The sequence below is a fragment of the Psammomys obesus genome, unplaced genomic scaffold, assembly GCF_907164565.1.
Source record: "Psammomys obesus unplaced genomic scaffold, mPsaObe1.curated_primary_1811, whole genome shotgun sequence".
Taxonomy (NCBI): Eukaryota; Metazoa; Chordata; class Mammalia; order Rodentia; family Muridae; genus Psammomys; species Psammomys obesus.
The window spans coordinates 2,375,665-2,398,098 of record NW_026596152.1 but is presented as its reverse complement, the minus strand read 5'-3'; the positions used below and the strand labels follow the sequence as shown (position 1 = coordinate 2,398,098).

The 22,434-nt window shown below is 53.1% G+C and overlaps 1 protein-coding gene across 1 annotated transcript in view; it reads right to left on the bottom strand.

The window, feature by feature from the left end:
* Positions 1–22,434, bottom strand: part of Ntn1 (netrin 1) — a 163,570-nt gene that overhangs the window by 37,018 nt on the left and 104,118 nt on the right. The window contains exons 3-4 of the mRNA XM_055594311.1: positions 9,526–9,675; positions 6,224–6,277 (exon numbers count right to left, since the gene is read on the bottom strand). Of these exons, the coding sequence (XP_055450286.1) occupies positions 6,224–6,277; positions 9,526–9,675 (204 nt within the window). The remainder of the gene's footprint in view (positions 1–6,223; positions 6,278–9,525; positions 9,676–22,434) is intronic.

Here is a 22,434-nt window from a genome sequence, read left to right as displayed (position 1 = left end):
ACACACACACACACACACACACACACACACACACATAAATTTTAAAAGTCAAATCTTAAAGTTTTACAGAGGAAAAAAAAAGGCTAGGGAGAGAGCTTATGGTATCATATACACACAAGCACCAAATCTAATCAGTTTTTAAGATGGTCTAGTAAGTTGTCAGCACCGTCTTGGCTACTAATGCGCACCACACTGCCTGTAATCATGGCAGAGTGTACAAATCCTGAGTTTCTAGTCCACTTTCACAACTCAGTTTCACATTAGGCTCTCTTATTGAGTTGTAAATGCTTTTTACTTATTGAGGATTTTGACCTTCTGTCAGCCATATCACAAAAGCTTTCTGAGCCTCAAGTTTGCCTGGTATTCTTGCTTAGAGGGATTTCTGAAGTCCAGGAGATTTTCACTGATATCTACAAACCCTTTCTCTTCACAGTTTCTGGGTTTTTATGTCCTATCTAGGATGACTTCTCTGCCCTGGATCACATGGAAGGACATGTGTGTACATGTGTGTGTGTCTGTCACTGATACACTGCGGGAACTAGGACTTGAGCCCGTGGGTAAGTCAGAAGCTAGTCTTGCCCGCAGCGCTTGCTGGCTGCCCCTCTCAACTGCAGGCTCCCTGCCCTGGTGCCAAGCTCCTCTGGGCACCCCCGTACCCACGCCACGCTCTTTTAAACACTACGCTTACATCTTTTACAGTATCCAGTAGAGCTAATTACTCTCGTTAGTCACCTTAAAACTTTTTTGTTTTTTGGCTTTTCTCAGAACACACTGACTTTTCTGGCTGCACTTTAGAACCCTGCCCAATCTAATGGAGGCTGGGACCAGAATCATGCTAAATCGAGAGAACGGACACGCTGACAGTTTGAGTCTTGCTCTCCCTAACATGGCAGGGGCATCCATTTCCTCCTGCTCTTTGGTATCTGTGCAATATTTAACATTTTAAAATCCATCCCATAATTATGTTCCTTACTTTTGCTCGGCATACCTGTTGCTATTCTGATTAAAATTTTGTTTCAGTAATTACAAAAATGATGTGCAGTCTGCCCAAATTCCACCAGGCTGGGCAGAAAAGCTGAGAGAAAGCGAGTGGCCTCGCCACAGCCCCCACTGCTCTGAGCTGGGTTTGTTTCTGTTTTCTGGACTGGGAAGGAACCCAGTGCACGCCAAGCAGGCACGCCACCCCTGCGCTTCACCCTTGGCCTGCCTCCCACCTTTTTACTTTGAGACAAGGTCTCACTCACTTGTTTAAACCGACTCTGACCTTGCTCTATAGACCAGGCAGGTCTTGAACTGTGATCCTCCTGCCTCAGGTTTCTGAATAGCGGGATTATAGGCCCGCGCCTCCGAACCCAGCTGTTCCTGTGCTGTTGTTAATTCCCGTCCACCCGAGTCAGCTGTGCTCTCGCTGTAACCCCACCACAGGCGCTTGCAACGGGATTCTCAGTTTAAGTTAAAAAAAAAAAAAAGGCACGCTATCAGGTCAGCGGGGCTCTGCAGACCTGAGAAGCCAGCCTGGCCCACACTGCAAATCTCTAGAAACTCATTTTCTTTAGCAAAAAATCTGGAGAGCCCACCCCTTCCCTCTACCCCACCCCGTTCTCTGTGAGTACCTGTTGGTATGAAGGACAGCCACGGCATCTGCCAGCACCCCAGCTGTAAAGTCTTCTCTCTGGGCTCTCCTGAGAGGCTACACGGCACCCTAGAAAGCCACTCCACCTCCAGCTCAGAGCCGCTGAAATAGCAGCAGCAAGTCCACAAAGCTCCCTAAATCGGGTGGAAGCTATTAAAGAACCAGGCTGGGGAAGAGCCCAAGGCCACTGTTGAGAGGTGGGGAGCCCAAGAGGTTGTGGCTAGCTCCTGACTCCAGAATCTCAACCCAGGTCTGGCTACCACAAGGAGGCACAGCCTTGGCAAAGAGGGAGGCCAGCAAAGGTCACCCTTCCCTGTTGTGGGTTTCATGGGCTCTGGGGGGTTGGTCCACAGTCCGGGTGGGGTGGGCTCTGAGCCAGCTCTGTACCTCTCTTTCTTACTCAACCCTTAAGGGTTATCCTCATGTGGGGAATCCTGAAGCTAGCCACTGGTAGGATGGTCCTCCAAGGGCTGCAACCCGCCCTGCAAATCAGCCAAGGCGAGGTGTGTCTACCACCGTGGCCCACGTGCCTCAGGAAGGAGTACAGGTGAAGCTACCTGTCAGAGGCGGCAGGGGACTGAGCAGGTGTTTCTGAGAGGAGGAAGCTCTATCGGGAGCAAAGGGGCCTTCCTGCCCAGGGGCACCAGCTAGAGCACTGGGCCCACCTCTTCCTGCCCCAGCCCTGGAGAAGCTGTGACAGCAATACCTTCAGAGCCAGCAGGCTGCTGGCTGCCTCCACACCTGAGCTCCTCCCCCTCACCCAGACCCCCAAAAGCAAACCACTGCAGGTCAAGAACTGCCTAGAGCTGCCACCGGCAGGTGTTCCACTTCCGGCCACAGGAGTGGAGGTCCCTCTATCAGGTGCGAGGTGTGTCCCACGCCCTCTTCATCCTGCCATTCTTTTCCCATCTCCCTTCCTGGCCTTCCCTGCTGCAGACTCTCAGTCTTTGCCACCCTGCCCGGGAAGCATGCCAATCACTCTCTAAGGAAGCCGGCACTTCGAGGGCTCGACTTCAGGGTGAAGCTTCACCCCTCAACTCAGAGGATAAATTCACGGCTTGTTACTTCTCTAGCATGTGGATGCACACAGAATTTCCACAGGCGACTTTCACTCCCCGAGAATGCGCAGTTGGGAAGCGTTATGCTCCAGGCCCACCTCCCAGTCGTCTCCCAGGCTCCAGCTCAACTCCTCGGCTAGGCACCCAGGCTGTCTGTCACAGCACACCCCAAAGGCCAGCTCCAGAGTCTCAGCGATGGTTCCTGCTTTGCTGAACCCACCGGGGCAGGCTTCAAAGACCGGGACGAGGCTTCCAAGTCCCAAACCCACTTTCCCACTCCCTCTTCTAGCAAAACACTGGAGCGGTTCACTCTAAGTTGTACTTGCTGAGGCTCCAGAAGAAGAAACCACAGCCACAAAATAAGGACTCACAAAAGGTAATTTAGCTAACCAAGGCCTGCTAAGATGGCTGCCAGAGCTTAAGGGCAGGGTGTGGCTCGGAGTTAAGGCTGGAGTGGAGCACTCCCCCAGCCTCAGGCTGGATTCGGAAGCACCACAGCTGCTACAGACTTCTGTGCAGTAAACCAAGAACCTCCCGAGGTGTCACACAGGGGCTCCCCCACTCTCCTTCAACTGCCCATTTCTGTTAGAAGGTTAAAAGCCAGAGAAACCCTAAATCAGGTTGCAAGGTCCAGAACAACCCCTGGCAGACAGACTATTACCGTCCATCTTGTCCTATGGCAAGCTGTGCACCCTGTGCCCTGGCCAGCCCAGCCAGTGAGTCTACTCAGGTGCATCCTGTCACTTATGACTAGTAGTCACGTGTCCACCAAGTCATCGAAATATCATGAATCAAATCTGGGGGCCGAAGAAATGTCTCAGGGGTTGAAAACACTTGCTGCTCTTCCGAGAACCCAAGTCCAGTGCTGGCAGCCATGTCACGCATCTCACAGCCACCGCCAAAGAGTCCAACACTGTTCCAGGCACCTGCACACGCCACACACAGACACAGATCTTAAAATGAATAAATAAAAGAGCCGAAGTTCTGAAGCAGAGGTGATGGCTCAGTGGATGATATGCCCTTAAGAGTTCCGATACCCAGAACCATGTGAAAGCTGCCAGCTTTGGCAGCTGCCCATCCAGCCAGTCCTCAGAGGGCATGGACGGGGGTGCCCAGGAAAGCCGGCTCGCTGGACCAGCCAGTAGAGCTCTGAGTGCAGCAAGAGACCCTGCCTCAAAAAATAAAGGGAGAGCAACCAAAGAAGATGCTTATGCTCAACTATAGGGCCCCGTACAGCATGCGGGTACCCCCCAAGAACATGCAAACATATACACACATTAAAAAACTCAATTTCCACTGCAGTATCTTCTAACTTCAGAACTGTTGTCCCCTAAGTTTTGTGTTAATCGATTAACTGGTCCTACAGTGTGAACCTGAATGCCAAGCTCAGTATCTGATTTAATCTTCAATCTAAAGAAAAAACTGGAGAGGGGCTGATGTGGACTCTGTTGCCTGCTTTTGGATCACTTTTCCCTAGCTGGGCTGCCATGTCTGACCTCAGTGGAAGAGGACCCGCTTGGTCCTGCTATGACTTGTGGGTTGGTATGGGTGCGGGGGTGGGGTTAAGGGCTCCCCTTTTCTGAGGAGAAGAGGAAGGGGTAAAGAGGAAAGAGGGTAGGGAGTGAGGTGGGGAGGAAATGAGGGAGGGGTCTTTACATCTGTGATTGGGATGCAAAGTGAATAAATAAATAATTTCTTTTAAAAAAAAGTATCCAGCCAGATTCGGTGGTGGTGCACAACTGTAATCTGGGGGAAGCAGAGGCAGGTGGATGTCTGTGGGTTTGAGGCCAGCCCGGTCTACAAAGCGAGTCCAGGACAGCCAAGGCTACCCTGTCTCAAAAACAAAAAACAAAACAAAATACAAACCAAAAAACAAAACAATGCAAGAGAGAACAGACTTCTGTCTGTGTTTGTGGTTTCCCTGAGATAGCGTCTTCCTGTGTTACCATCTTGGCCTCAAACTTGTGAACACGTGGCTCTTCTGCCTCAGCCTCTCAGGAAGCTGGGGATGGGCAGAGATGCAGTCTCTACTCCTCCACTCCGGCATCTAGCCCCCAGGCACATGTGTCGGTGTCCCCAGCCCTTGTCACAATTCTCCTGCCAGGATGCAGCCAAGATTGCCCGCAGCTAACAGCCCGGCGTGACCCCAGCACTCCCTAACGGTGTCTTCCTGTGTGTGGGCTACTGTGGCTACAGATGCCCAAATCTGTTTTCTCTCAAGCTGCCAGGGCACAGCCAGTTCTCCCTCAGATCCAGAGTCACCTGAGAAAGCAAGCTCACCCAAGCTCCCTATGGAGCTACCTAGAGGAGGGAAATTCCTTAGACTCACACAAGGTGTGTGTGTGTGTGGGGGGGGGGGGTTCGTGTCAATTTTCCACTCATTACCGCTCCTACCCCAGGACCAGGGTCTCCGGGTGTGGCCTGAACCAGCCTCACAGGACATACACCCTGTGGGGCTCTAAGCTCCCTGTGTATCCTGAGCCAGGACGGTGAAACCTCTCCAGCACCAACAGGCCTGGTGGACCCTTTCTCAGAATAGGTTTGCTCTGTTTTGTTTTAAGTTAAAATAGTCTTGGTTTTCTACGGTGTGAAACAGGATGCACTGAGGAGAAAGCAGGCTTTGAATTTGTGTCTTTTCTTGGGCCGACAGATAAGGTTGGGCTTTCTCCTCTTGTGACACCGGGTGGCAACAGCAGGGAGCTATACGCACCAACCCCAAGAAAGGGAGAGGAGCTCCGCTCACCCTTCATCATTGCTCAGCTGGGTGAGTGTGCGCTGCGCGTTACAGTTGCTGCCTTTTACGGCATTTCTCACAATAATCTCGTCAAGGAGTCGCCCCATCCGAAGGCAAAGCGCCGTCTCTCTGTGTGCTGGAAAGTAGGACCGAAGCCCAGTTCTCCGAACCCTCCCAAGCTGGCGGTGCAGTGGCAGGTATGGGCTTTCCTAACGACAGCAGCAGAGCACGTAGCTCTGGGCTGATGCTAAGTGGGTAGCAGCAAGAACCCGGGTAGTATTTAGCAGCCGGGGGCACACACGGTGTCATGTGACACCTGTACCCAGTGAACGCAGCTACAGTTGCTCTGGGTGGCAGCTCCAGCCGGGGAGACCTACCTTCTCCACGAAGGGAGGCTGCGCCCTCAGGTAACAGGTGGGAGTGCAGGCCGGATTATTTTCCCCGCCTTGGGTCTCAGAGCTCCTGGACTCTGACCACGAACTCCTTCCCCTCTGCACTGCGCCCTCAGGAAGGGGAGGCATCCTCCGCCCTGGCATTTCCGAGGGCAAGGAGGGTGAGCTCCTTTCAGGGTCCTTGGTCCTTTTAACTTTATTCTTGGAAGGGGAGTTAAAGTGAAGCGCCAGGTGGTTCCTTCTTCCTCAGCATGGCTGAGGGGACTACCTCACACAAAACAGAGCCCAGCCAGGGGGCAGGGTTATGGGGTATCACAGAAGGGTCTGGGCCTCTAGCCCCCGGCCCACATCCCCACTCACATCCCACTACAGCCAATGTAACAAGCAAAAAGCTAAGATGTCTCACCTTCAGGCTCCTCCACGCTGCTGGCCGCAGTGGTCGGTGGTGCTACAGGAATTTCTTCATGAAGTTCAGAGAAGAGGAAAGAGAAGAATGAGGAAAAAAAGAGAAAAAAAGGAAAAAAGACATTACTTTTGTCCTTGGAAAGAAAGGGGTCTCAGCACAGACTCTGCCCAGCCACCTAGCCTTCTGCCCCATGCCTACTCCACACTCAGCTTAAAGAACAAATCAGGAGAAAGGGGAAGCTGGAAGCAGGGTCTCAGGGACCCCAGGTAGGCCTGTGTGTCCTCCTCCTTCACTGGGGTAGAGACACCATGAGTTCCATCTGCTGAGGAGGGTCAGGAGAGGGGGCAGCTGGGGGGACTGCTGGCCCACAGTGGTGATGTAGCCAGGGCCTGACATGACATCAACTTGATTCCACCCAGGGGTTCCTCAGACTCTCTGTTCATCATATGACCACCCAGGCCTCGTTCCTACACCGTTAACTCACAAGAAGGAAGAAGGATCTAGAAGCAGAAATGGTGTGTGAGGGGCCGGGGACCTGCCCTCAGGGAAGATGTCCTGCAGCCTGGCTCTCCTTCCCCCAGGCTCCCTTCAAGTCACCTAAGGCCTTTTGTTAGCTGGTAGAATGGGATGTGACTGAAGGTGGCCAGGACCCATTAAGGCTGTTCTCGTCTGCCTAGAATAACCACTCATCCCTTCCACTTCCTGGATCCAAAGAAGCTCGGCCAGTCAACTCCACTGGTTCAGCCACCAGCTGTCAAAAAGTTTGGGCTTCCTCTTTCTAGACAAGACCAAACCAGAAATCAAAAGTCCCTCTAGGGCAGCGGCTCTCAACCCTCGGGTCTCGACCCCCACAGGGATCACATATCAGATATCCTGTGGATCAGATATTTACATTATGAGCCATAATGGTAGCAAAATTACAGTTACGACGTAGCAACAAAATAATTTTATGGTTGGGGTCATCACAACATGAGGAACTGTCTTAAAGGGTCGCTGTAGCCACCCTCTGACTCGGTGGTGAGGCTCTCCTCTGACCTTGGATTCTAGACACCTCGAACCTGAGGCTTGACCCTCATGAGATCTGTGTCTCTTAGAGGAACCATGCTTGTGCCTTTACGAGGCAAAGGCAGAGGACACAGCCCACAGTGGAGGGCATCTCTGAGGTGCCAGTCACAGCAGCTCATTAGGAAGCTGGACCTAGGGCCGGGCCCTTTCTGAGCCCTAAAAGGCTAGGTTGGCACCAACAAAAAGTCCTGGGAAGCAACAACTGAATGTCCTGGTCTAATATTGCAGGTCTAAAGTGGGGATTCACTAATGGCCACAGGACACGCCGGCCACCAAACCTTAGCGTCTAAAGCAGGAATGCACACACGGCACATGGCTCCCGGAGCTGGGACGAAGCAGAGCACGAGCTAGATACTGGCCACGTGAGCACCAGGGACACCCCAGAATGGAGCCCGGGTCGACTGTCAGGTGGGAATTTTTGTACTGGGCCGTCAGCCCTCCCTTTTCAAAAGCAAGTCAGAAAGTACAGAGTGCGTGGGAGGGCGCAGGCACTGGTTTCAAAATGTCGTTTCACGATGTCCCTTACCCTGGGGGATTTTGAAATGTTAGTTCTTGCCACTCTGAGCAACCTGAGAGCCCCTCTCCATCTTAAAAAAAAAGGAGGGGGGAGTAGGCAGTGGCAGGACCTGTTCTCAGAGGCGCCAGCCTTCCTGGGTTTCTAATTGTTCATCTCATAGCTTTTGGGGTGCACAGAGAGAAGGGCTCTATGTGCTCTGAGATTGGTGTTTGCATGCCACCACGGGAAGGCTTTCTTTGCATCCTTCCAATGCTGGGGATGAACCCCAGGCCTGGGGTGTACTGAGCATGCTCCTTCCACCTGCTGTACCCCGGGAGGACACCAGGACCCGGTCCCTCAGAGTAGCGCCGGGGCATCTGCTGACGGCGGACCCGCAGGACAGACACCCCGGCAGAGGCTCTGGCCTCGTAAGCTGGTCAGAATCGCTGTCGGAACCAACAGATCTGACCTGTTCTGGAAGCAAAGGCCGCACACAGTAGGGCAGACGAGCATGCGTAGTGGGGCAGGTGAGATGAGGACTGCCTAAGGGGCCCCCTGCTTGAGGCAGGGATGACTGAATTCCATGAGGAACGCTCTAGGACTCCGTAGTGGCTCCTGGCATGAGGGACTCCAGGCCCTGGTCTGGCCCCAGGACTCTGGGGCTTTTCTGAGTCCCATCACTGTTCAGCCCCTGGAGCCACTCAAGGACTCTGAGAACCTCAGAGAGTGAGACGGACTGACTTCTGGGGGCCGAGCAGTAAACGCCTCAGCTCTGTGGACTGTGGTCTCTGCCGCAGCTACGGCACTGCACAAAAGCAGCTGCACTATGCTGTTTCCTTTCCTTTTTTTTAGGGATACAGGGTCTCGCTGTGTAGCCCAGGCTAGTCTCAAACCTTCACTCTTCTTGCCTCTGCCTCCCAAGTGCTGGGATTACAAGCTCACACCACCATGCCTGGTGACTTCACTTGCTTTTTTGTCGTGTCTTGAAATAGTATCCTTCCTTTGATTTTTGTTGAAGTCATTAAAAAGGTACAAGGCACTGTGCCACACAAAAGGCAGCCGTCAGCCAGCTCCCCGGGTGGAGCTCGCCAAGCCTGCTCTCTAGAGAATCCACTTGGTTCCCTGGACTCTAGCTTGTTTGCTGAGACTTTCCTGCTCCTCTGCCCTGGCTGTCCCCTGTTGGCTTGGACAGCCCTGGTGGAGGAATCACCAGAATGAGGCTGGGCCTCTCCAGGTTAGGCCTGACTTGCCAGCCAGAGCTCATTTTCTGCCCCTAGGCACAGCAGCACGACCTACCAGACACAAAATGCAGAGATCCTCCAAAGCCAAGGCCAGAGTGACCGACACTCTCTCTATGTGACGCCTCTTTGATAACCCCACGCCAGTTACCTATTAACCCTTCATAGGGACCACAGGGGCCGAGTAACTTCTCTCAAAGGCCCAAGGCTTTTGGTCTGCTCTCTTGTGAATCTGCAGCTGTGGCAAGCCCCGCTGCCCACTGGGTCAGGGGTCAAAGTGCAATGTAGGAGTGGGGTTCCTGCTGGAGAGGAATCCTGCTGCCCCGCCTAGAGTGTCTGTCAGGGCTGAGGGCCACGGACAGGCTGGCTCTAACGCACGTAGCTGCTCCTAAAGTCTCCAGGCCTGGAGTCTCACGGAGCACCAGTGAATGAAGAGATGCCCACTGGACGGCAGTGTGGGTCCCCGCCCCCACGCAGACGGGGGGAGGAGGGGCTGCACGTACTGATGCAGGGGGCGATGGGCGAGCGGCTCTGCTGGTAGCCTTTGGCACAGCGGTTGCAGGTGATGCCCGTCACACCGTCCTTGCAGGGGCACTGGCCCGTGGTCTGGTTGCAGGTCTTGCCGGCAGCACCCACGGGGTGGCAATCGCAGGCTGTGAAGACACAAAGCAGAAGGGTCAGAGAGGCAGTTAGTGCCCTTGCCTGCCCAGGGGTGTCCCGTGGACCCCGCCCCAGAGAAAGAAAATGAGAGAGAACGGGCAGGCCTATCCACGCCGGGGAGCCCCTCCAAAGCCCAGGAGAAGGGCTGATGCTCAAATATGATGTCAAAGGGGGTGGAAATGGGGTGGCACTCAAGGGCAGAGGTACTGGCTTCTCTCCCAGATGTCTCTGTGGGTTTCTGGGTGGAGTAGGGTCTGGACCTGATGAAGCTCAGGGGTGCTGGTCAGAGAAAGGCACAACAAGGAGGTGCCCAGGGTGCTACCCCGACTTGCTCAGCAGCCAGATGCCCAGAACCCTGGGGATTCTAGATCACAATAACCCTTTACCTTAAAACCTCCAACTAGATGGGCAACCGGTGGACTGGTATACCTCCGAGGGGCCTCCCAGGAAGGAAACAGTCAGGCTGGCAGTGAAGCAAGGCCAGTGATTCTCAGGCCAGAGGCCACCGCATGACCCTTATGACCCTCCTGTGTTTGCAGAACGAGTGCCGGGTGGGCAGCCCCGCATGCGACCCCTTCTCAAAGCTCCCTCCCTATGCCCCAGCCATGGCACAGCTGGAACACTGGGGGAGATCTCTGCCACCACTATGAGGCAGGCCAGGGCTGCCGAGGCACCCTGCTAGGTTCCGTGCCTGAGCAGCAGCCTCACAAGTGAAGGAATGGGGTGAAGGAGGCGGTGCTGTGCCTCTTCCTGCTGCGGAAGGCCCAGGAGGACAGGGTTCCCTAGTAATACATTCTGTGGCCATTTCAAGCCATGCCACGTGCTGCTGTTTCTGTCTCCAAAGGGGACAGAAAATATCTAGGAAAATAAGTGAGAACTGAGATTGCAAAGGAACTACAGTATAAATTCTCTCTTCGTTACAGTCGGCCACAAAGAGGCAGCCTCTCCCCTCGGCCCCCAGCCCGGAGGTGGCAGTGAGGCACAGTGCGGAGATGAGGGAGGAGTGTGTGCATTAGTACCTCAGCACTCCAAAAGGAGAACAAGGTGAGCATGTTTGTCCCAGTGAATGTCAGCTCGGGCAAAAACAACTTCTGGAAGTGCTGGGATGAGGAAGGGCCTGGGCCTGACAGGACAGAGGACAGGACAGAGGACAGGCGGGTCAGCAGGCTGCCGAGAAGCCCTGAGAATGTTCCCATCTTGCCCCTTCCTTAGAGCCGGGACTCTGAAATGTCCCTCACAGACCTCCCATGTATGAGCATGTGTTGCATGGTCTGTGGTGCGATGCTGACGGCTATGAATGGTGGAAGTAGGTCACTGGGGTGGGCCTTATATGGCCTCGTCTGACCCCCAGCTCCACTTCCTGGCTCAGTCCACGTAAACAAGCCGCCTCCAGCTCAAACGCATCACGCACAGGCACGGCCACCCTTGCCGTGGTGGACAAAAGCCCTCCAAGAGCGTGAGCCAAGCTCAGCCCTTGGCCTGCTTTTATCACACCATGAAAAAAGTAACTAACATACCACTGCGGGTGAGGAAATGTCTCCGCTGAGACACTGTCCTCATCAGTGGACCCTAAATTCAAGTCCACACCCTTTTTAAGTCAGTAATAGAAAACGATCTGGTCCTGGGGGCCTGTGGGGGGACGGCAGTGAGGAAGGGATGGCCGGAAAGCCCTTTGACTTTTTCCTGTGGTGGGAAAAGTGAGTGATACAGGCACAGGCACAGCTCTCAAGTGGTGATGGGAAAGCACAGGGCCACAGCACAGAACCTCACGGTCACAGATGTGGGCTTGGACAGAGGTATACGGGGACGCCAGCTTCTTTTGCCAGCTGACCTCTCTTGGTCTACTCTGCAAGCCCACTGGCAATCCTTAAATTCATACACAACCATCCTCCTTGGGTACTAATGGAATACAGCTGCTGTGTGTGGAAGTAACCTGTGGATCCTCACAAGGTTGCTAAAGGTTCCTTGGTCACTGAAGATTCTGAGCCAGACCACGCCTCGGCACCAGCACTGGCCCAGAGTCTTGGCAGGAGCTGGCCCAGCACAAGTCCAGGCAGAGGAGCGTGAAAGGATGCATTCCGCCCTGCAAAGCTGGAGACCTCAGCCTCCTTGGCTGGGGCACCGCTGGGAAGGGCAGGGAGCAGATGAAGTCCTCTGCAGCGCAGGAGGGCCATTCTTAGCATGTACTCCATTTGGTCAGCTCATCCTCGGGGCTCAGCCTTAGCGCAGAGGTAAGCTAAGGCTTGCTGCGGGGTTCGAAAACCTCTCTCCCAAGATTCTGTGGGAGGCAAACCCACCCATCTGGCCCACCTGAGGCAGCAGCAGGTAGCACGCCTCCATACCAGCAAGTCATTATGTGTCCAGAAGCCACTAACTGATCACATCCAGGCCAGTGTGAGCATCACCAGGCTGCACCCTGCAACCAGCAGGGCACCTGCCAGCAGAGGTATACACCAAGACCCCTACAGACCGCATCAGTGGACCTAGTTCCTCTTACACATCCCCGGTGAAAAAGCGCGGCTGTCGGAAGACTAGGGAACAGGCCAGTGAGGAGTCAACGGAAACGAGATGCGGAAAGACTCTGGAGCCCCGGGGACGGAGAATACCCCGACTCCTCACCCCCTCGGGACACCCCTCTTGCAGTCCTAGTCCTTGTGGCTAGGCCCTCTACAGCGGTGTGATGGCTATTAACTTGACTACATCTGGTACCAGCTAAAACCCAAATGCTGGCTGCACCTGTAAGAGATCTTCTTAATTCTTAATTAAATCACTTAAAGTGGTAAAGACACACGTGTAACCCACATCTTTGAGGCGAGAAGATCCACCTTTAATCTGGATCACAGCTGCTGGCAGCCTATCTACAGGACATGGAAGAAGGATGCCAGTGCTCTCTCTCTCTCTGCCCGCTTGCCCTCACTCTCACTTGCAAGTCCAGCCCTTCACTGGCATTAGAGCCTACTTTCTTCAGGAGTCTGATGTTTACTGAAGACAAGCAGAGACACCCTGCCTCATGGACTGAACAGTAACTGGATTCTTGAACCTTCCCTTGGTAGACCATACGGCTATTGTTTGTACTAGCTGGACCACAACCTTTACGCCATGCTAACAAAGCCCATAGAGATATATACTGAAGTGGGGAATGAGGCAAGGGGAGGTGGCCTTTTACTTTGTAGGGACTCCAACAAGGGGATGACCAGAGATCTTCCCTGATTCTTCTGAGAACAAGGCCCAGGCTGGACCAGCCGCGGTCACAGGAAGCCGTCCGGGTGACTCCCACTTCCCTGGAAGCCAGCCATGGTTTTCGGAGGGAAGTCAGCCCCTCCATACAGGTTGCCGGTCTGTACGGGGCACGCAGCACCTGCTCATGGGAAACAGGCCACCACATGTTTTTCCATGAAGAGAGAATGTGGGGCCAGAAGGAAGTGAGGGTCCCTGAGAACATGGCGGGGTCGGGTTTCCCACGAATGTGCTGGGCTGGAGAGAGCTCGGGCTGTGTTTTTCCTGGATCACCAGACAGGGACCGCTCAAGAAAACCCAAGTGCTTCCAGACCGATGACAGAGGGCCCAGGCCTGGCCTGGCCCTGCCACTGACTCTGAATTAGTACCTCCTTCTCTGTGGACTGCAGGTGTCTTCTCTGTAAGGACAGCAGTCTAGACTCCACTAAAGGTTTTGTCTCCATGGATCCAGAGTGTAGACTTTAACCTCATGGCTGCCGTTTATCACGGGGTGCTGTGTGAGGGCTGGGGGAGGGGCTTGTGTTGCAGGGTGCCCTGCCTAAACCCACTTGTGCCGTGCCTAGACCTTACCAATGGAGGGGACATCTAAGAACTCTGGTATGGTGGGGCTTGAGACAGCTGGTGTTGACACTGGCTTTGCACACCCAAACATGGCCCTTACCTTCTACTGGGTGACATAAGCAAGGCCAGGCCCCTCCATCAGCTCATGGGCCAGCTGGAAGTCTTCTGGTGCTCCTATGGGGAATCTGGCTACTTTTTTCTAAGTACCCTGGCTCTGGGGGCTGAGATCAAATGGGGCCCTCAAGAGGCAGCAATCTGGAACGCAGGCTCGTGGGAGGGAGGGGTGCTGGCTGAGCATGGTCCCTTTGTAATTGGGGGACAGAGCACGCACAGCTTCAATCCAGACACCATCTGGCTGCCCCCGAGGCCTCCAGGAGCCCTGCACACTTACAACTTTGGCCTCATGTTAAGGACCGAGTCACATGCCAGGCCCCGGGATGCACACCCTGCCATCCTAATCCCAAGTGCCCACACATGAGACAAATACGGATTCTTTAAAGAGGGAGTTAAGGTAAAAATAGGTCACTGGAGTAGGTTCTAATCGAGGACAGGTGTCCTTGCACAAGACAGGGACGAGGCGCAAGGCGGCTACAGAGGAAAGGCCAGGTGAGCACACATGGCCATCTGTGAACCCAGGAAAAAGGCCTGAAGCAGACCTCTCCCTCCTGGCCCTCAGAAGGAATCTGCCCTGCTGGCACCTTGACCTTGGATGCCTCCAGAACAGGGGGAGATGGACTAGCCGTTGTCTAAGTCATTGGGTTCACAGGCCTTTGTTCCAGCAACCCAAGCTGACTGGGGTGCCCGTGCGACACCCCAGGCAAAGCCACCTCTTTCTCAGGGGCTCTCCCAGGCCAGTGTCAGGACATTAAGGGAGACTGCCCTGCCCTTCATCAGCTCGTGGGGTTTCTCGGGGCATAACTGTCCCAGTGAAGTCACTGGCCACTTTTGCGAAGGGAGAGAACCCCTCTCTGTGGTGGACCACATCTCTGGGCCATCTGAGACTCTAGCAAGCTGGCTGGGCACCAGCTGGCGCTTCCACAATCCCTACCTTTCCTCCCAGCTCAGTTCCTCAGGGACGCTGGCCAACACTTCCAAAAGGGTAGCCAGCAAAGGTCAAAGCAGGGAATGTAGTTGGAGGGTCAAGGCCCAGCAGAGGCCAGCTGAGGTCAGCAAGTAAAACCTGCAAGCAAGAGATTCTATGGGCCCTATCTCAGAAGAGACCCCACTCCTGGCACACACACACAGAGAGAGAGAGAGAGAGAGAGAGAGAGAGAGAGAGAGTGTTGTGGTGGTGTTAGAAGTGGGTGTGATGGGTCTTGCTGATTTCAGAGCTATAAACAAAAAGACCCTGGGACAGTGTCTGAGTCCTTAGTCCATTTTCTGTGGCTGTGACAAACATGCCAGCCTGTTGCTTTAAAGCAGTCAGCAGGGCACGGGTGCACACACCTTCAATCCTGGCATTTAGGAAGTTGAGACAGGGAAGTTAGGAGTTCTGGGCCAAAAACACAAAAAGAATAAAGAGGAAAGAAAAGGAAAAAAAAGTGTATTTAACTCACCGATTTAAAGCAGAAAGTCTAAGATTGGGTGGCCCCGCCTGTTTGGTCTCAGGTAAGGGAACACTTGCTTAGACCGAGACATGGTGGACAGGAAGAAAGAGAAACAGCTACTGTTCGAACCCTCTGTCAGACAAGGAGCCAAGGAAACACAGAGAGCCAGGTTCACCCTGGGCTTCCCTGTGTTGGTGCAGAGCTGAACTCAGGGTTGAGCTCGGACTCACTCTTCTCACAATAACCCACTGTCAGGGAAAGCAGGGCCCCAAGAGTCTCACATTCATCCTGTCCCAGCAGCAAATCCCTCCAGCCCCCGGGCCTCACCTACAGTCTCATACCTCTCCTTGCAGGTCCATCTCCGAGTTACAGGCCAGCCTGGTCTAGGGTGAGATTCAGGCCAGGGCTACACAGAGAAACCTTGTCTTGAAAAACCAAAAGGGGGGAAAAAGAAAGTCCAACATCTCCTAATATTGCTACACTAGGGATCAAGCTTCCAAGAGCGAATTTCTGGGAATGCACCCAAGCTACAGCTCTGGAGAAGGAATCTCAACTATGGTCACTGTAATTTGCAGAGTAAATTCACTCCTTTTGCTGTGTACCTCCACAGAAATTCACTCCTTTTGCTGCGTACCGCCACAGATTTTTATCATAGATGCCAGTTCTTCTAACCTCCCTCAGGACTCAGCAATGCCCAGCTCTGCCTCTGCAGTCAGCCTCCACTCCTGGTTTCACCTTTTGCAAAATGTCTTCTCTGGAAATTTGCACAGTATTTACAAGTTCTACTTGTGCAAATGGGATTTCCAGGTATGTGATCTGCTGAGCCCGAGCTTTCGCACTTCACCAACTGCGTTCGACGCAGCAGTGATAAGAACCAGTTGTTTTCTCTGCAGCGCTGGGCGGTTCCTCTTCAGTGGGGATGCGTCCACTCTGTCTGTGACACAGCCTTAGGCTGTCTCTAGTTTTGGGGCAGCTGGTGATTACAAATAAGACTGTTCTAAGTACCTGCCTACAGTTGGTTTTTGTTTGGCTGGTTTTGTTTTTTACAGGACGACCTACATTTTCATTTCTCTTGGGAGAAATACCTGTGAGCAGGTCCAGGTGTTATGACACATCTGGGCCTTACTTTCCAGGGCAGCACTGAGCAGCTGTGTTGTGTGGCATTCCCACCCACGGTGGGTCCCTGTCCTTGCCGAGCATTTGGAATTAAGTGGCTTATTTATTATTATTATTATGATTTTCAATGAGAGGGGCCTGACCGTGATTCCAACCTGCATTTCCCTCATGACAGCTAATGTTTCCTGTATTTACCTGCCATCTGTCCATCCTTGAGGAAGCGTCTGTTCAGACATTTTGCCCATTTTTAATCGGATCATTTGCCTTCTTGTTGTTGAGCTTTGAGAGTTCTTTCCCCCAGTTCACACCCTTGCTGGGGAGACTGAGCGAGTGAGGACTGTTTCTCCCCCGTGGCTGTCTCACAGAACACACCTCTGAAATGAGAACACACCCCTCCAAACTCTTGCCCTTGGTTTCGCATGGGTGTCCCGTGCTTTGGGGAGAGGACCTGCCTTCTCTCCAGACGGCAGCAAACGGTCCTGCCCTGCGTTCTCTCTCCCTTCTGACCAGGCCCCACCAAGCCCTCTGCTGCTTTCTGTCTTTGGGGCTGTCTAAACTGTTCTCTCTTTTTGTGCCCTCCCCTTGTACCCCAGGACTCCTCTCAAATGTGCCATCCTCGGGGGCTTATCTAGAGCTTCCCCACACTGGCTTTCTCTTCCAGCTGTTTATTTCTTCCCTAAAACTCACCTCATCTCATAATTAGCTTCTTTTCCTCTTTCTCAGTGTTGTCAACCTCCCCCAGGAAAGAAGTGTCACAGAACATCTTAGACACTCAACAAACACTTGCAGACTCAACGAACGAATGATCTCAAACCGACAGCAATGTAACTCAGGGTCAATCCTCTGCCTTCTCCTCTGGAGAAAGGCCATCTCATCCATGGTGTGCATCTGGAGGAAAGGATGAGGCAGGGAATGGGACTGCCAATCGCCTCACATCCTGGGCCACCGCAAGCTCACACTCTCCGTGCCAATGGGGTGTGGATATCCACAGAGGACCACCAGTCTTCGCCTCAGCTGTCTGTGTCAACCTCCTCCAAGCCCGGTGTTCCCCTCCCCAGCAGTCGCTAACAAGGCACTGAGGAGTAAATGTTTTAGGCTGCACGGCCTTGCCTTCTGTCTGACACTCTCATATCGACGTGCAGACAGCAGGAAGTGCCCAGGGGAGGGGAGCCCACAATTCTAAACTGGGTTATGTGGCTCGCTGTGATCTAGTGATCTGTGGTCTTCCTGTACCTGTTCTACAGTTGAGAAGAAAGTCCTTAGCATGTTCCCAGAGTACCACTGTGCGCTGCTGCAAGGGTGCGCACAGGCTTGGACTGGGAGGACCTGAGATCTCGGTCCAGCCCAAGCACCTGACCTAAGGCAGCTAAAGCAAGATGGTGAGGATCAGGCCAGGCTCTGGCGGACGCACGCTGGAATGCTGTCAGCAGGCGGGGCTCAGATGCAGCCCAGTCTCCTGAGTGGCACTTTCAGAAGCGTGCGTGGCTGTATACAGCCGTCCCCACCTTTGCGCCCCCCCCCCCCCCCCCGCTGCAGGGCGTCACTCTGCCCCTCAGCTCAGCCACCATTTTCTCTTCCAAGGCATGCAAATCCTTTATGGACAGTGTGCAACAGCACTGGGGCACATCCCTAGGACCCTGCCCAGTCCTGTGGGAATCAGTCACACAGTCCGCTCAGGAGCCGAGCCCTTTGACGGAGAGGCCGGTTACCAAGTGCTACATTCCACACCAGGAGCTAAACGAGCCTAAATGGACAGGGCATGCCTGTCAAATTACCACCTAAATAATTATATTTGTACCCATAATCAGTCAGCTTTGTTCAGAGAAGACCTTTTTTTTTTTTTTTTTTTCCAGCTGGTAGTGAGAACTGAGGAGGCATGTATCTGGCCTTAGTGCTGAGAGTAAGAACTGTTAAAATTCTCAGCCACGAATGGGACTTCTCTATTACCCTCGCCATGACTTGGGGATCTCTATCAGAGATGGAGCAGGAAGAACTAAGAGCTGGAGGAAGGAACACAGTAGAGAGAATGCTGCCTTAGGGATGAGGCCTTGATAGTTCACATCTGATTCCACAGTTGTGATTAATGGCTCAAAACACAACATTGGGCCTGTCCCATCCCTGGGAGAACACCTCTCTCCTAAGACACACAGACAGATACAGTAGCTAGGGGGAGGGGCTCTCAAGGCTCCACCCCTCCCTGAGTAGCTGTAAGTCATTAATGGTCTTTGGGGAAGTGGGAGAGATTTTCCTCAGCGGTGCTGCCATCGGTAAGGTCTCCCGGCTGCTGTAAATATCCCTCATCCTGAACTGTATAAGCAGCCCTAATGAAACCCATTGGGTCATCCAAATAAATAACTAACCACAGAAAGCAAACAGCCAAGGAACTAGACACACCAAGGCCTCCATTCTGTATGCCCACTAACGACTGTGAGGCTTCTGGTGCCTCCGTTTTCCAAGACTTACACAAATAACCACAGCGTGAGCATGGAGAGCGTGCATGCGTGTGCCAGTGCCCCGCTTAATTTACACTGTGGCTCCAAGAGGGAGGAGGCTCGCTCTGCCCATCTCCAGGCAGGAAGGCTGAGGCATGCCTCGCCCAGAAGTAGAACCTGAGCCCTGACTTGGAGCCTGGATGCTAGATCCACCTGATGTTCTTCTTCAGCAGAAGCCCCAAGGAAAGGCTACTTCCCAAACCAGATACCCTTAAACCCTCCTGACTGCCATGCGAGGAAGCATCGAGAGCCTGGAGAACTCAAAGGTCAGGGTCTTTTCTAGTCAAGCACTGAGAACCCTGGAGAGAGTGCTGGGATGAGAAACGCCAGAACAAAAAGAACACTCACACCCAGGGGGGTAGAGCTAGCAAAGATCACAGGAAGGGATCCAGCTTCCTCCCACCCCCCTGCATGGGGTAAGGGCTAGTCACAGGATGGTCATTTGTAACGACTTCTGAACAAAATCACCTTATTTCCTGGATCTTCCTAATCACAAACACATGACTCTAAAGAATGACCTCCCCCCTCCCAATGAGGAGACCTAACTTTTTTTTTTTTGACTCCAGAAGAATGGTGGGTAGAATGTGGACTGTCAATGCAGACATGGGCTCAGTGACTTTCAGAAACCCGAGATGACTAACGCCACAGGTAAAATGACTGAGACTTAAGGTGCTGTGAGATTAGCCCAATGTCCTGGAGACTGTCCACAGGGGCCCTGTAGATTCAGGAGCCACACCTGTAGCTGCAGCTTTGACTCTCACGTCCCCAAGAGAGCATGGTGAAGCTCTGCAGGGTCTAGCTGCCTCTTTCTCTCCTTGCAAACAGGAGGCCACTTCATGGATGGGGACCTTTGTGCTCAGAGCTAGAGCTGCAATGAGCTGCCACTGACGACCTCTTTGCCTGAACCACCCAAATTCTGACAGAAAGTGGAACTGTCACAAGGGACCGAAACAGTGGGTGAGTATACACCTTCATGGGCTGAGTGGAGAGTAAGGTGTCTCACCCAGCAAGATTTCAAAGTAAAAGAACTTTAAGCACCCTCCAAGTTTTCATCAAAAGGGTCTTTAAAACATTTGCATTTATCAATTAGTAATCTCTCCTCTCAAAGGAATAAACTGTAGGGCCTGGGGTACCCCTAAAGACTTTCCTGAATCCATACCAAAGGCAACCGGCCATCTTTATTTCTTATACACCGACCCTGCCCCGGCAGCTCTCAGCCTCAAAGACCTTTTCCAAGGTCAGGTGTCTACATCTCATCTGGACCCATTAATTACACCAGAATCTCTGGGCTGGGACCCAAGCAGCATTTTGCAACATCCCGGCTAATTCTCTCACGCAACCAAGAATGACAAGTTGGGAAAAATAGGCTCATGATGCCAGGAAGGGAAAGGAAAACCATCCAAAAGAAAAACAACTAGGGTTGGGGGCAAGGGAGACAGTTCCACACAGTGGCCCCAAGAGGCTAGAGAGGGCTGGACGGGGTTTCTCTCCTCCCCTCCCTGACCCCCAACCTTTGGCGGAGCTGTAGGAAGAGATAAAGGGCGATGGGAGACCAAGAGCGCAGTGCACGGCTGGTGAGCGCTGTCTCATGCTTCTGTCCCGCTAATGATTGCATCTTCCAGAGGCTCGGGCACCTTCTTAGCAGCCTCCTTTCAGCCACATTCGGTACAGAAGTGAAGGGGGCAGGGCAGAGCGGGAAGAACAGGCTGCTGCTCAGTGAGATGGAACGAGGGCCCTTTGTGATGGGGGAGCTAGATGGGGTGGTTAATTTCTTAATTCTCATCACAATTCGGTTCACGGGGGCCTCCTGGAATGTCTTTATCCATCACAGATGGTTTGGGGAAATGATAAATTAATATTGTTATCAATGGAGGCATGGGCGAGATGGTTAAATAGCAACGTCTTCTTTGCAGGCTCTAAAAAGAAAGTGCCTGCTAAGTCCATAAAGAAGTCAGACGGTAAACAAAAACTCCCATCCTCTGACAGATTCCAGGACGAGTATCATTCACAAACCATTTTGCAGAGAAAGGGGAGAGATTCATCTCATCTGACTTTGTATAGGACAACAGCCCACACCATAATGAGGCTGGCCCAGCGCTGTGAAATCGCGCTGAATAGCTGGGAGTGCAGCGGCCTGTTCCCTGGGCATGTTTATTACAGCCCTTTGTATGCACCAACCCTGCCAGTCCCCAGTTGCCCCTGAGCTAGGGGAGGGGAGAAAGACCCCAACAAATTTGTTGCTATGAAACTTCCCAAATGGGGAGACTGCATAGTAATGTTTGGAATCAAATGCCCTCGCTCCAAGCTGTTCTTGTCTGGGTCTACCCTTGCTCAACACTGAACAAGGTCTCAGGCCAGCCAATCACCAGCAGTGCATGGGTGGCCTTGGGCCCCCTGCCCGGGCCCCTCCCAGGCCCTGAAGAGTCAGGGGGTAAAGAGGGCCCCACGGCCATTCTCGAGCCAACTTGGGAGTAGAGAAGGCCAGTCATCCCAATTCCTCTGTGAAATTAGGGTAAAGCAAAGACGTGCAGCCTTCCTGTGAGGGCCTGGGGTGGGGCTCCTCGTGTGTGGGGGCCACTCTCAGAGGCTAGGGCTAGGGACAGAGTGATACCCACAAGATCTGGACTCCTCAAAGAACCAGCTGTCAACACACACACACAACTGGGGGCCAACAAGCTTACAGGCAAAGATCCATTGCTTAAACCATGCGGCCTAGAGGACAGGCAGAAGGGTCCTACAAGAAGGGAAGGTATTTTCACCCAAGAGATTCAGGGGCACATCATCTGAACTGATCCTAAGGCTGCTTCCTGCCTAAGTCACCAGGTTGCTCTTTTGCAGGAAGTACCTATAAACGGGTATTCAAAGTTCCCACATCCCCCAAGGAGGTGACACCCAGGAAGGGAAGGGCAGGAAGCAGAGATCCAGAACTCTCAAGAGATTCCTTCTCTGCCAGTTAGATGGCTACTTCTGTCACATTAGAAACTTAATCAAAGTACAGCCTTTTCTCTCCAATCATGGAGCAAGGCCTATTTTTCACAATACACTTTTCCTCTCCTCACCCATCAGGGTGCAGGATCAGGGAAGCACTCTTCCCACACCAAGGTGTGGGGTTCCTAAACCACTGGCTTCCTTCCACACACCCATGTCTGTCTCTTCCTGACCAAGATCCATCTTAGCTTTCCCCCTCCAAGTTTATCCTGGTTTCCCACTAAGGCTGGGGACAGCCACCAGCATCTGAAGTCACAAGAACCGGAACACACCCTCCTCTGTCTAGCCCCGGCTGGCAAAGAAAGCTGAGAATCTCTGCCCCAAAGGCAAAAACCAGCAGGGCAGGAAGTACCCAGCATCCTTCGTCGCAGAGACCCTGGACCTTCCTGTTCTCAGCACAGGACTGTCCACTGAAGTAGCTGCCACGGTTAAAGTTCTTGGCCAAACGGCCAATAAATGTGTGCCGTGCCACTTGTTTACAAGATCCCAGCTTCTCTCTCTTCTGGAAAAGAGACAGCAGATACTTCAGCTATAGGCAAAGGAGTTGGAACCTTCCAGCTCTGTTCTCCAAAGACCCCAGCCCCTCTCCCTAGCCTTTCCCTGCTCACGCCTTCCTGGCAGTGCAGAATGTCACTGCCTGGGCCACCTGCCTGTCCATCTCCCAGAGCATTCTCTCCTGAATCTGTTGTCTTTCTGATTTAGAAATAGGCCCAGTCACTTTCAGGCTCAAATTCTCTTGGCAACCAGCAAAGGCAGCCAATGGCCAAAGATGTGGAAGGAGAGCCTGTCTTGAGAAACACCTTGCTCATCT